The 12,470-nt window shown below is 45.8% G+C and overlaps 1 protein-coding gene across 1 annotated transcript in view; it reads left to right on the top strand.

Moving 5' to 3' along the window:
• The window catches only part of LOC147106123 (voltage-dependent L-type calcium channel subunit alpha-1C-like), a 531,473-nt gene that overhangs the window by 379,783 nt on the left and 139,220 nt on the right, over positions 1-12,470 (top strand). The window contains exon 26 of the mRNA XM_086008919.1: positions 3,810-3,920. Coding sequence (XP_085865045.1) covers positions 3,810-3,920 — 111 coding nt within the window. The remainder of the gene's footprint in view (positions 1-3,809; positions 3,921-12,470) is intronic.

Consider the following 12,470-nt stretch of genomic DNA (forward strand, 5'->3'; position numbering starts at 1 on the left):
ATGCTACACTTACCATATGTAATGTCTCAAATTACTCATATTCTGTATCCCAAAATGTTATTTTCTGAAAGAAATCTGTCTAATTTGAATGCATTAATACTAACTGCTTACATCATCTCCCGAGTGAGCCTGTTCCATTGATTGACCATTTGCTGATGGAATTATTGGCCTGGATTTTGGGTTAACAATAATGGTGAGCCTATCAGCACTCACCGTTATTATGGAGTAAATCGGACAGCAACTTCCAGAGTCCGCACATGCGCAGTTAAACGCGGAAATCCGGAAGCTTTGTCTGATTTGCCCTGCTCCTCCACAAGCTGCGCTCTATCGGAACCTTGCTGATTGACTTGGCACTGAAATCCATGTAAAGGAGTGAAGTTGCGGTACTTACCCACTAGTTGCTCACTAAACAGACCAGAAAAAGTTAGGGCTGGTGCATTCAGGTGTAAGTGCATTTTTAACGGCATGATAAGTCTTAATTACTGCAAAACAACCTCTCTGGCACTGAAAATGTAATTTTATAAGTGTGGAGTCTCATTCCTTCAGAATTTAATTATTGTTTGAGATTCTTAAATACTGTTGCTTTTATCTCTCTCTCTCTCTCTCTCTCTCTCTCTTAATCCCACCTTTCCCTCACTTTATTTCACTTTCTGTACATGATTTTACATTGAATTAAATATTCTAATTTATACTTCCTCATTTAGACACCATGTGGCTCAGTGAGGATTCTTCAATCTGATTGGTTGAAGAGCCACACTGTTGCTTGTCCTGCTCGTACACGCCACAGATCCCCTGTAGAAGGTGCCGCACTGGATTAGATGCCCGATGACACCAAGTTGCCATTCAAAAGCCCGCAAAAGGTCTGTTGGCAGCTGTAAGCATAGTGAAGGGCGAGGGCCGTTCCTTCCCCGCTGGCTGCAAAGTCCGGGCCATTGTTTCTGCAGATTAGTTTTGAATTTACCCCACTTCAAGCTCAGGCCCTGTCCTCTGATTCTACTGTTCTGGACAAGGTGAAATAGCTTGTCATGGTTTACTTTATCTAGTCCCTTTTAGAATCTTAAAAACAACAATCATATCACCTATCAACCTTCTCTTTTCCAGTGAGAACATGCTCAATTGACATAATTTATGTGCCCCATCCAATTCTCTCTCCAGAAATATGCTATGCTTCCACATGACAAGTCCCTGCTTGATGCATTGGGAACCAAGTGGAGTAAGTGATTGAACCTGTGTTGTCCCCCATTATAGCTCTGGGTGTTAGTGTTCCAATGTACAGTGCCACTACCCCAAGCTCTTCACTTTTTATTTATGTTAAAAATACAAAATGCTGCATATCCAAGTGAAAAATACTGCATCATTTGCCATTATTTTTACACGTGAGATTTTAGATATTCTCAATGAAAGCAACCCCAACACAAAGGGGTAGATTTCCCCTGGTGTGGGCACCAGGTGACCAGTTGGCGGAGCGTGTCCACTGGCCACACAATAGCCCCAAGGGGAGGTGCAGTTTATTTTGAGGGCTGTGTCTCATTAGCATTTGGCCGATGGGCTGCAGGCAAAAATCGAGTGCCTCAGGGTAGTCCGCTAACTCCAGGCCACAGCAATATCAGGTGGTCACTCAATTGGGCTACCTTCCTGTGTGCGGAGGCTTCCAATCTGGAAAAAATCAACGCCCTTACCTGAGGGCTCCAGAGGTCCGGCCATTTCCGCTCCTGGGCCTCTCCACGATGAAATGCGCAGGGCCCACGTATCCCAGGGGTGCATGCGGTTCGCAAGCGTCTCTGAAATCACGTGGGCCCTGGGGAGCCTGTCAAAAGTATGAATGGAGATCACTCCAAAAACACATCAAAACATTAAATAATTTGTTTTTAAAAACATCACATTTTTAAAATTACATTAAATTAAATATTTTAAACAAATTAAATTTTTTGGGAAAAAAATAAAGTTTTTTACGGGGCTAAAAATAAACTTTTTTTTTAAAAGTATTTTTAAATTATAAATGAGTGAAAAGAAATTTTTATTTTTTTTAAACTCTTATGCTGGTAAAAGCAGGCCTTGCATCTGCTTTTACCAGGCATAAGATTTTTAAGGGATTTCAGCGGGCGGAGGTTCTGCAGAAAGCGGAACTCTTTTCCCCCCCCCCCCCCCCCACCCCGCAGAGGCCCTTCTCTAGGGCAGGCGTGCAATCTGTCAAGAGCATTCCTGACAGATCGGAAATGCCGGTTTTCAGCGCATTCGCTTCGCATGCCTGAAACCGGCATTTGCGAGGTCCCGACCGGTGTGTACACCGCTCGAACACACGTAGGGATTGGAAATTACGGGCCATTGTTTTACATTACTTAAGCCACATTTCCATCATGAAGAAACTGCTGTTGATTTGTAGATATACTCCTGCAATAGGAATTTAAAGCTGGAAATATGATTATCCTTCTAGTTTTTTTTGTTGCCAGTTTTCTCCCCACCTCTCCTCTAGGTTTCGACTCCTTTCTGGGATAAAGTTGTATAGGTGCCACTTGCCCTTCAGTGTCTCGCTCAAATGATTCTTATTTAGGTATGAGCCTGAGCAGTGAGTGTTAGCAAGCTATTTTCCTCTCCCTAAACTAGGGGTGCTGAGGCCAATTTTATAGCTCCCACTGTCACCCACATCAGCATAGACAGGGACTCGAACATCAGATCTTTCTGGTGTGAATGGCTTAGTTACTCACTCGAACTTGCTGAGCCATTGGGAAGGCTTCATTTTCCCCTCTATTCTCCAACCAACAAATGTTGATTCTGGTGAGGCTCCTTTGCTTGAAAACAATTTGACTAGAAACTGTTACCAGCACTTAGAGGAGTACCAGAATGATACCGGAGCTTAGAGGGTTAAATTATGAGGATAGGTTGTATAAATTTGGCTCGTACTCCCTTGAGTATAGAAGATTGAGGGGTGAGCTAATCGAAGTGTTTAAAATGTTAAAAGGATTCAATAAGGTAAGGTAGATACAGAGAATCTATTTCCTCTGGTGAGGTAATCAACGAGGGACATAATCTTAAAATTAGAGCTAAGTCATTTATGAGGGAAATCAGGAAGCACTTTTTCACACATAGGGTAGAAGAAATCTGGAATTCTCTCCCCGAAAAGGCTGAGTGCTGCGACAATTGGAGTTTTCAAGACTGAGAGTGATAGATTTTTGTTATGTAAGGTTAAAAAGGGATATGGAGCTATGACGGGTGAATGGAGTTGAGATACAGATCAGCCATGATCTAATTGAATGACAGAACAGGCTCAAGGGGTTGAATGGCCTACTCCTGTTCCCGTTCCTGTGTTCTGGAACACCTGCTCCTCAAATAGGGTCAACTGTAGATTTTTACAGCCTCAGTTCTTGAAGGCCAAGTAATACAGCACTGTGAACTATAGATCCCTTGTTTACTCATTTGGATGCTTGTTACTGCCTTTCGCTGAAGAAGAGGTATTGTTGGAATATATGTGAAATAAAATCATGTGATATGAATCTCCTGATGACTAACTTTTTTCCACACAATTTAAAGATTAATTTACTTGTTCAACAACTCTGTGTTGGAAAGGGCAATGAGGTTAGCACAATTCCAATAACAAGGCAGATAGAAAGTGGCTTTGCTGAGAGAAAAGCATTCTCTTGTGAATATAACATTGCTTATTTAAAATTTAATAGTACTGAGGAGAAATTAAACCCTTGAGTCCCAAAATAAGTCAAATTCATTTAAAAAAATTAACTGCTATAGTAATAGTGAAATACTCATTTCCATTGAGATCATGAGTTATTATCTAATTCTTGTTTTTTTTTGTGCAGCACCACGGCCAGTCGCTGACCTTTAGTCATGCCATGGATGTGCTTAATATGCTCTTCACTGGACTCTTCACAGTTGAAATGATTTTGAAGTTAATCGCGTTCAAGCCCAGAGTATGTATTGCAAACCAAAATAATTAACAAAATTACATGCTATCTTTCCTAACTGGTCCACAGATTAGCCTTTAGTCATTAATTAGTTTGCCCTAGGAACTAATGCACCATTAAAACACCATCAGAAAGATTGTATACAGATGCATAATTATTAAGCTTGGCTACATAATAATATTCTGCTGTCTAGTGATGCTGAGTATACAATGACCTGATTCAACACACTGTACCCCAAAGGTTTCCACATTCAGGGTTTGCATATTGGTGTTATTTGCACTTGAAATAAAATCAAGTGCAGATGATGTACACAATATTAAAATTCCCATGTCACTTTATTTCTTCCTTCCAATCAAAACCACTGAGCGGACATTAGGCCCTAAGCAGCTGCTCAGCAGTATTAAACACAGCAGTGGCAGATTGATGCTTTTACGGCATTGTTTTGAGAAATAAACCTGGTTTTAGTTTTTTCAGTGATGGACTTAATAAGAAAAATACAGGCCCTGATTTTAACTCAGGACGGGAGTTGAGCAGGTGGGGCCAAGGCGGGTGGCAAACCGTCCTGACCTCACCAGCGTGAAGCCTGGGAGATTTTAACTCCTGGGCCTCATCTGCATATAATTAGTAAGTCTCTCACCCAAAACCAGTGGGACTTGGCAGCTGGCCAGTGGACGGGGCTGCATTGTTAAGCCACAGTAGGCCTCCGCCTGGGATTGAAGGAAAGGTCCCCGGTAAGTTGCAGTGTTCTGGACATTTTACATGCAGATAGCACCCTCTGGTGGTAGCTATTGTATAGCAGTGATGTTCTGGACTGATGAACCATTTTATATGCAGATAGCACCCTCTGGTGGTGGTTATCGTGTTAGCAGTTTGTATGAAGCAGAGGTCATTTGACCTTTCTACCTTTCTTCCTGTGAGAGGTCATTTGACCTCTCTACCTTTCTTCCTGTGTGACTCAGGAAGCAGAATCCCAGGAAGTAGAATTCCAGGAAGAACCTGACTTGAGTAATGGAGACTCTGCCATGAGGGGTTCCATTCACAATCCAATGTAATCTGATTTCATATGTTAGGCCAAGCGCAATATCTGTGAGTATCTTTGTTTGTTAGCATAATAGCAACATTGTCAGAGTAGTATTTTGATAACACTATGTTTATAAGAGGTTAATATTTGATAGTTACAGAAGTGAGTCCAGGTGTTAGTTGGTTGTACAATTGATCTATTCTACTGTTGTAAATATGTTATATCTTGTGTAGTATCGAATGTATAGTGCTCAGTTTGTGTACGGGGCATGCTTTGTCTTTGTTTGCAGTTTCGCAAATTTGTTCAAGTAAAGCTTCAAAACAGCAAACGGCTTCACGAGGAATTACTTTGAATAAGTGTTTAACTTACTGGATAACTAGATAGGAGCACATCTAGCGTGGCCAGTACAGTGAAAAGATATCAGTGAAAAGATAGCAATACGGCTAGCTGTGAAGAGCGGAGCAGGAGGAACCCAGTGTAAGCCTTAACCTCGTAGAGCACACCTACCTCACATCAACATGTCAGAAGATAATAACGAAAATGCTTTGCAGCGAGGAGAAGACCTTAAACGGGCAGACGAAACTGTAGAAGGTGACAATCGGTCTATAAGCTCCAGTTACATCAGATCGCAAGCTGGTTCACGGTCATCAGGTGGTTCTAGAGTAAGCGTGGCCATCGCCAGAGCACGGGCTAAGCTAGTGGCAGCTCAAGCCAGAGCTGCGCATGCAAACAGTGAAATAGAGATAAAAGTAAGACAGGCCCGTCTCCAAGCTGAATCCCAAGCTGAACAGGCCCGATCCCAAGCCGAACAGGCCCGACTCCAAGCTGAATCACAAGCCGAACAGGCCCGACTCCAAGCCGAACAGGCCCGACTCCAAGCTGAATTCCAAGCCGAACAGGCCCGTCACCAAGTTGAACGCCAGGCTGAACAGGCCCGTCACCAAGTTGAAAGCCAGGCTGAACAGGCCCGTCTCCAAGCTCTGCAGCAACAAAGAGATAGATGCTGCATTAGCCGAGACACAAGTATTTGAGGCAATTTTGGAGGGAGCTGATCCCGAGACAGCTTACAAACCTTTAATTCCCGTTTCATGGCAGAGTCCACGACAGCGCACCATAGTTTACGTGAGCGACCATGCCGACATACAGTTTACAGGAGAAAGGGATGAAGGCCCGCACATCTCTACAGACGCAAGCACTTCGTGTAACATGCCCCAAGTTGCCAACCAAGGTCAAAGCAGACAGCGTGCCTCAAACCGCAGAGTCTCCCCCAGCAGAACGGAAGATACGGTGCAGAGGAATAGGACGCTGAATAGAGAAAGTCAGAGGCAAATCCCCTCTCGGTTCCTTGAGACCCCCAACAGAGCCCCTAGCCAAGGCAACCCTGGCACAGGTCCCAGCACCTACAACCTTGCCAAATACCTCGCACGCACCCAGCTGGTGACTTCGGGGTTAATTAAGTTTGATGACAGGCCGGAGAATTATCAGGCTTGGAAGTCCTGCTTCCACGATGCCATATCGAGCTTCGACCTGTCAGCAGGAGAAGAGCTCGGCCTCCTTATCAAATGGCTCGGCCCAGAGTCCGCCGGACAGGCCTGCAGGATAAAAGCGGCCAATGTGGGACAGCTGCCAGAGGGGTTGAAGCAGGCTTGGGCGAGGCTGGAAGAAAGCTACGGCTCGCCCAAAGCCATTGAAAGGGCTCTCTTTGACAGGTTGGAGAACTTTCCGAGGTTGACGAGTAAGGAACCCCCGAAGCTCCGCGACCTTGGAGATCTGCTGTCGGAACTCGAAGTCGCAAAGCAGGACGGCTACCTACCCGGTCTATCGTACTTAGACACTTCCAGAGGGGTAAGTCCCATCATTGAGAAGCTTCCATTTAACCTGCAGGAGAAGTGGATAACGTTTAGATCAAAGTTCAAGCTAAAGCACAACGTGGCATTCCCACCATTCTCTGCGTTCGTTAAATTCATCCGTAAAGAAGCCAAAGCCAGGAACGACCCCAGCTTCAACTTCTTCTCCTCCCACCCAGCACTTGCCAGAAGAGACAAGTTCGACAGACATGGAAGGACACCAATATCTGTCCACAAAATGCAAGTGTCCTCAACTGAGCACACAAAGATTCAGAAGAAACCTGAGGATATGAGCAAACAATGCCCAATCCACAACAAGCCCCATCCTTTAAAGAAGTGCAGAGGCTTCAGGGAGATGTCCCTGGAAGATCGGAAACAATACCTCAAAGAGAACTCTATATGTTTCAAGTGCTGCTCTTCCACGAGCCATCTCGCCAAGAACTGCAAGGTAGATGCAAAATGCACTGAATGTGAAAGTGATCGGCACGTTTCAGCACTACACCCAGGCCCAGCTCCTTGGAAGCCAGAGACGCCTCCTCCCGCTTCAGAGCATGGCGGGGAGAGAGAGGGAGCTGCTGGTCCGGAGATTACATCCAGGTGCACCGAGGTGTGTGGCGAAGGAGTGAGCGCAAGAGCATGCTCCAAGATATGCCTCGTTAATGTGTACCCTGTAGGACGTCGCCAGGAATCTGAAAAGATGAAAGCACACTTCCTAGAATTTGTTAAGAAAATGCTTGTCAACGATTATGCAGAGATAGCTCCTCCACTCCAGGAAGGCCAAGAGTGTTAGACTCCGAAGGAAGGGAGGTACCAACACCCCAAAAAGCCGGAACAGATCCGCATGGTGTTTGACTCCAGTGCACCATATCAGGGAGTCTCTCTCAACAACGTACTCCTCACAGGGCCCGATCTTAACAACAGCCTCTTGGGAGTGCTCATGAGATTCAGGAAGAGCCCGTCGCCATCACTGCCGATATCCAGCACATGTTTCATTGCTTCGTGGTGAGAGAAGACCACAGAGACTTCCTCCGCTTCCTGTGGTATCGGGACAATGACCCCAATAGAGACATTGTGGACTACAGAATGCGTGTCCATGTCTTTGGGAATAGCCCATCCCCTGCTGTCGCCATATACGGACTAAGGAGGGCTGCCAAGGAAGACGACGACTTTGGCAGTGATGTGAGAGGGTTCATCGAACGAGAGTTCTATGTCGACGACGCACTGAAGTCATTCCCGACCGAAGCAGAGGCCATCAGTGCCCTCGGACGAGCTCAGGAACTACTTGCACTATCCAACCTCAGGCTGCACAAGATAGCCTCTAACAGACCAGCAGTGATGGAGGCATTCCTCCCTGAAGATTGTGCTAAGGACGTCAAGGACCTAGACCTCTTCACTGATGACCTCCCCCTACAGCGTAGCCGAGGAGTGTCTTGGAACATAGCAACAGACACGTTCACGTTCCAAGTCTTAGATGCCAGGAAACCCGTCACACGTAGAGAAGTGCTCTCTACAGTCAACAGCCTATACGACCCTCTCTGCTTCTTAGCCCCTGTCACCATACAAGGCAGGCTGCTCCTCAGGGAACTCTCCACACGCGCTGAAGAGTGGGATTCACCTCTCCCTGAAGAGATGGAAGCAGAGTGGGACAGATGGAGTGACTCACTCCAAGACTTACAGGAGATCCGAATACCTCGCTGCTATTCGTCTTTCTCTCCCTTAAATGCCCAATTCAAAGAGCTTTGCGTCTTTGCAGACGCATCCGCTAAGGCCATTGTAAGTGTGGCTTATCTGAAGGTCACCACTCAAAATGGACAAAGCAAAATCGGCTTCATCTTTGATAGGGGAAAGTGGCACCCCAGCCAGACCTCACCATACCCAGATTGGAACTGAGCGTAGCAGAACGCAGTCTACGGAAGCTGCATCCTATCATCGACGCCGACGGACCGTCTCTGAGGTGGTTCTTCTTTTGTCGCCAGAGGACTCCAGTGACAAGTAGAGTTCGGACTATGTGGAGTCATTAACGACCCCAGACGGGGAGTGTTCTGGACATTTTACATGCAGATAGCACCCTCTGGTGGTAGCTATTGTATAGCAGTGATGTTCTGGACTGATGAACCATTTTATATGCAGATAGCACCCTCTGGTGGTGGTTATCGTGTTAGCAGTTTGTATGAGGCAGAGGACATTTGACCTTTCTACCTTTCTTCCTGTGAGAGGTCACTTGACCTCTCTACCTTTCTTCCTGTGTGACTCAGGAAGCAGAATCCCAGGAAGTAGAATTCCAGGAAGAACCTGACTTGAGTAATGGAGAATCTGCCATGAGGGGTTCCATTCACAATCCAATGTAATCTGATTTCATATGTTAGGCCAAGCGCAATATCTGTGAGTATCTTTGTTTGTTAGCTTAATAGCAACGTTGTCAGAGTAGTATTTTGATAACACTATGTTTATAAGAGGTTAATATTTGATAGTTACAGGAGTGAGTGCAGGTGTTAGTTGGTTGTACAATTGGTCTATACTATTGTAAATATGTTCTATCTTGTGTAGTATCGAATATATAGTGCTCAGCTTGTGTACGGGGCATGCTTTGTCTTTGTTTGCAGTTTCGCGAATTTGTTCAAGTAAAGCTTCAAAACAGCAAACGGCTTCACAAGGAATTACTTTGAATAAGTGTTTAACTTGCTGGATAACTAGATAGGAGCACATCTAGCGCGGCCAGTACATGCAGGGAGGAAGTTCGCGAGGGCCTCGTGATTTTGCGGGTGGGGGGAGGGGGTGGTGAGGCCTAAACTTTCCTTGTACGGACCAGCAGAACACTCCTGCTTCACCTGACCTCACAAGGAAAGTAAAATTATTTACCTTTTTGGGCCTCTTCCCACCCCTACTCCTCTCCCCACTAGGTTGGCCTGTTGGAAAACCACAATGGCTTCCCTGCACAGGCCTCTGGTGGAAATGGCAGTTGGGCCCCATTGGCATCATGAGAGCCCGAATTGCACATTTAAAGAAGGATCCCACTGGTTGCTGGTAGGTATCCTTCATGCCTGTTCAGAGGAGCAGGTTAAATTTGGAACCTACAGAGAGCGGGACCTCAACAGGTAAATCCCATGGATGATTTTAACTGCCCTCCCAGTTTTTGCTGACGGGCAGGATTAAAATAACTCCTACAGTTTACACTGGCTATGGAATTTTCTGATGGTTAACTGTAAATTATCAGCAAAATGTAGTGCCTATATTAATCATTTAAGGATGGATATTATAAAGAATTACTAATGTGAAAAATGCTGGTGGTTGATATCCCTGTGGATGATTACTGCCAGCATGGAAACAGACCAAAACTGAATAGAACCAACATTTACTATGTGTGTCACGGGGCCGTGCATTCACGGGGCCGTTATGCTAGGGTTTCGGTAGTGGACCCAAGTGCAGGAAACCTATCCAAGGACTCGAGACCGGGTAGAACTCAAAAGATGCTTAACTTGATACTCGAAAACACAGAGACATGGTAACACTCGAGAGATGGTTCCTTGAGACTCGAGAACATAGAGACAGGGTAACACTCGAAAGGAGATTCACTTGAGACTCGAAAACACAGAGACATAGTAACACTCGAAAGGAGATTCCTTGAAACTTGAAAACACAAAGAGACTCGAGAGAGCTGCTACCTGCAAGCAGGCGAACCCAGGACTGAGCAAAGAGGACAGGAAACAAGAAGCTTAAATACAGGCCAGAGTGGTCACGTGACATAATTAATCAAATGAGACAGAAGACAAATACATTAACAACACACAGGTGAGGCCAGAGGCACAGAGTGCAAGACCAGAACAAAAAACGAACAACTTTATTAACTAGCCTAATTACTCTGATGAGATCAATTACTCGAGAAACAGGTGAGGAGAGGGGCCCAAAGGCACAGCAGCAGCGCACCGAAGCCTCAAAAACTGCCCTCAGGCGGCGAGCAGAGGGAAGTGCCGCTGAAGCCGTTACAATGTGTATTTTTTTTTAAAAAATCAGGAAGTGATTTTGAACTGGTAATCCAATTAACAAATTCAACTGGTTTATATATAGAATAATAATGGATGCCTGCAAATGATGTCAATGTCGTAATCTAATTGAGGTGTTCATACGATTAACATGCTGGAAGTACACATCAGGAACTTGGGCATGGAAATCCAGCATGACCCAGTGACCTCTGCTCCTATATTCCTGTTGTGTGCCCACCCCTCACACAAAATACACCAGGGGTACAACTTCGTAAAATCTCCCTTATAGAATAATGACTACCTGGGGGTGATTATAAAATTGATATAATCCAGGGGTTCAGACCACAACATAAGCCACTTATTATCGTGGTTTTTAATGTCCTCTGAACTCCTCAATTCGATTAATGCCTTGTAATCCCCCAAAGGTATTTATTATTATTTAATTGTCCCATGTGTGTGTCCACAGGGAGTTGAACAATATGCTGAACTGGGACTATTAAAGTAACCCAAAGCGGAAACTAAATTTGCAACCCCCGCCCCACATAGGACCTTAGCTAACTCCTCATTAAAATTTAACTGACTTCTAGATGTTGCTAGGCATTGTTTCTTGACAAAACATATAATGACTAGGCATGCTCTTGATGAAGAGTAATTCCATTTCACAGACAATGACGGCCAGAAGACAGGCAAAGCTTATGCTTTGAAGGAGCCTGGACTCTGTTCAGTGAAACCTTTCCCCAGTGATATAGTCAGGGTTAGAATTTGATTATGTGGCGAAACACTTGAGTGAACTTGCATTCTTCATTCTTTAACACATTCTGTCAGAGCACCAATATGATTTTGTGAATGCCTATGTATTGTGAGCAGTTAAAAGATCATGGCAGACTCCATGGCCTTGATATTAACACCCCAGCAACGGTCGGGGGTGGGTTAAAAAATTTAATCTGTCGCGCACGCCACCATTTTTACAGCAGTGGATATCAGAGTATCCAAGGCTGGAATTTTAATCAGGAGGCGGGTTGGGAGTGGGGGGGCTTGGAAGTGTTCTGGAAACCCGGGAGAACGGATTTCCCGCAGGTCCTACTGAATTTATCCTTTGAAACCTCTGTTTCCCACCTGCAGCAAGCTAGGTGGAGAGGCTGGCTGGCTGCGGGTGGGTAGGCCTGCAGCACTAGGCCGCAGAAAGGAGGGAGGGATTGAGTGGGGGACGAGGGGTGGTCAGGGGCCAGACTCGAGCATTGGGGGGGGGTCAGAGGATGATCGGGGGGGGAGGGAGAGAACATCGGTGGTCGGAGGATGATCGGTGGGGGAGGCAGAGAACAGCGAGGGCGGCCTGCAGATCATCATTGGTGGTGAGGGGGAAGAGGCCGGGAAACCAATCGGAGGCCTCATGGCGGGGAGGAGGCTGGGACGGCAATCGGAGGCCTGGGGGGGCGGAGTCTGATCGCGGGGTGTGGGTTGGGCAGGGATCCTGGATCCATGAGGTAAGTGTGAAGGCACTTACCTCCTGGATCTAGCAGTCCTCGCCTTCCATTAGCTGTCAGGTTTCCCGAGGCCTGAGAAACCCAACCAGCCACAGTTAAATTTAAAATGGTGGTTAAACCTGAGGCACGTCAGCCTCATTACAATATTTAAATGGACGACCCGCATCCTGGGAGCGGATTGGCTGCCTGCCCCCCATCCCACCTCCGTTAAAACTGGAAGTGGG

This window comes from Somniosus microcephalus, chromosome 16, assembly GCF_052327205.1.
Source record: "Somniosus microcephalus isolate GS21.2 chromosome 16, FLI_Smic_1.0, whole genome shotgun sequence".
Taxonomy (NCBI): domain Eukaryota; kingdom Metazoa; phylum Chordata; class Chondrichthyes; order Squaliformes; family Somniosidae; genus Somniosus; species Somniosus microcephalus.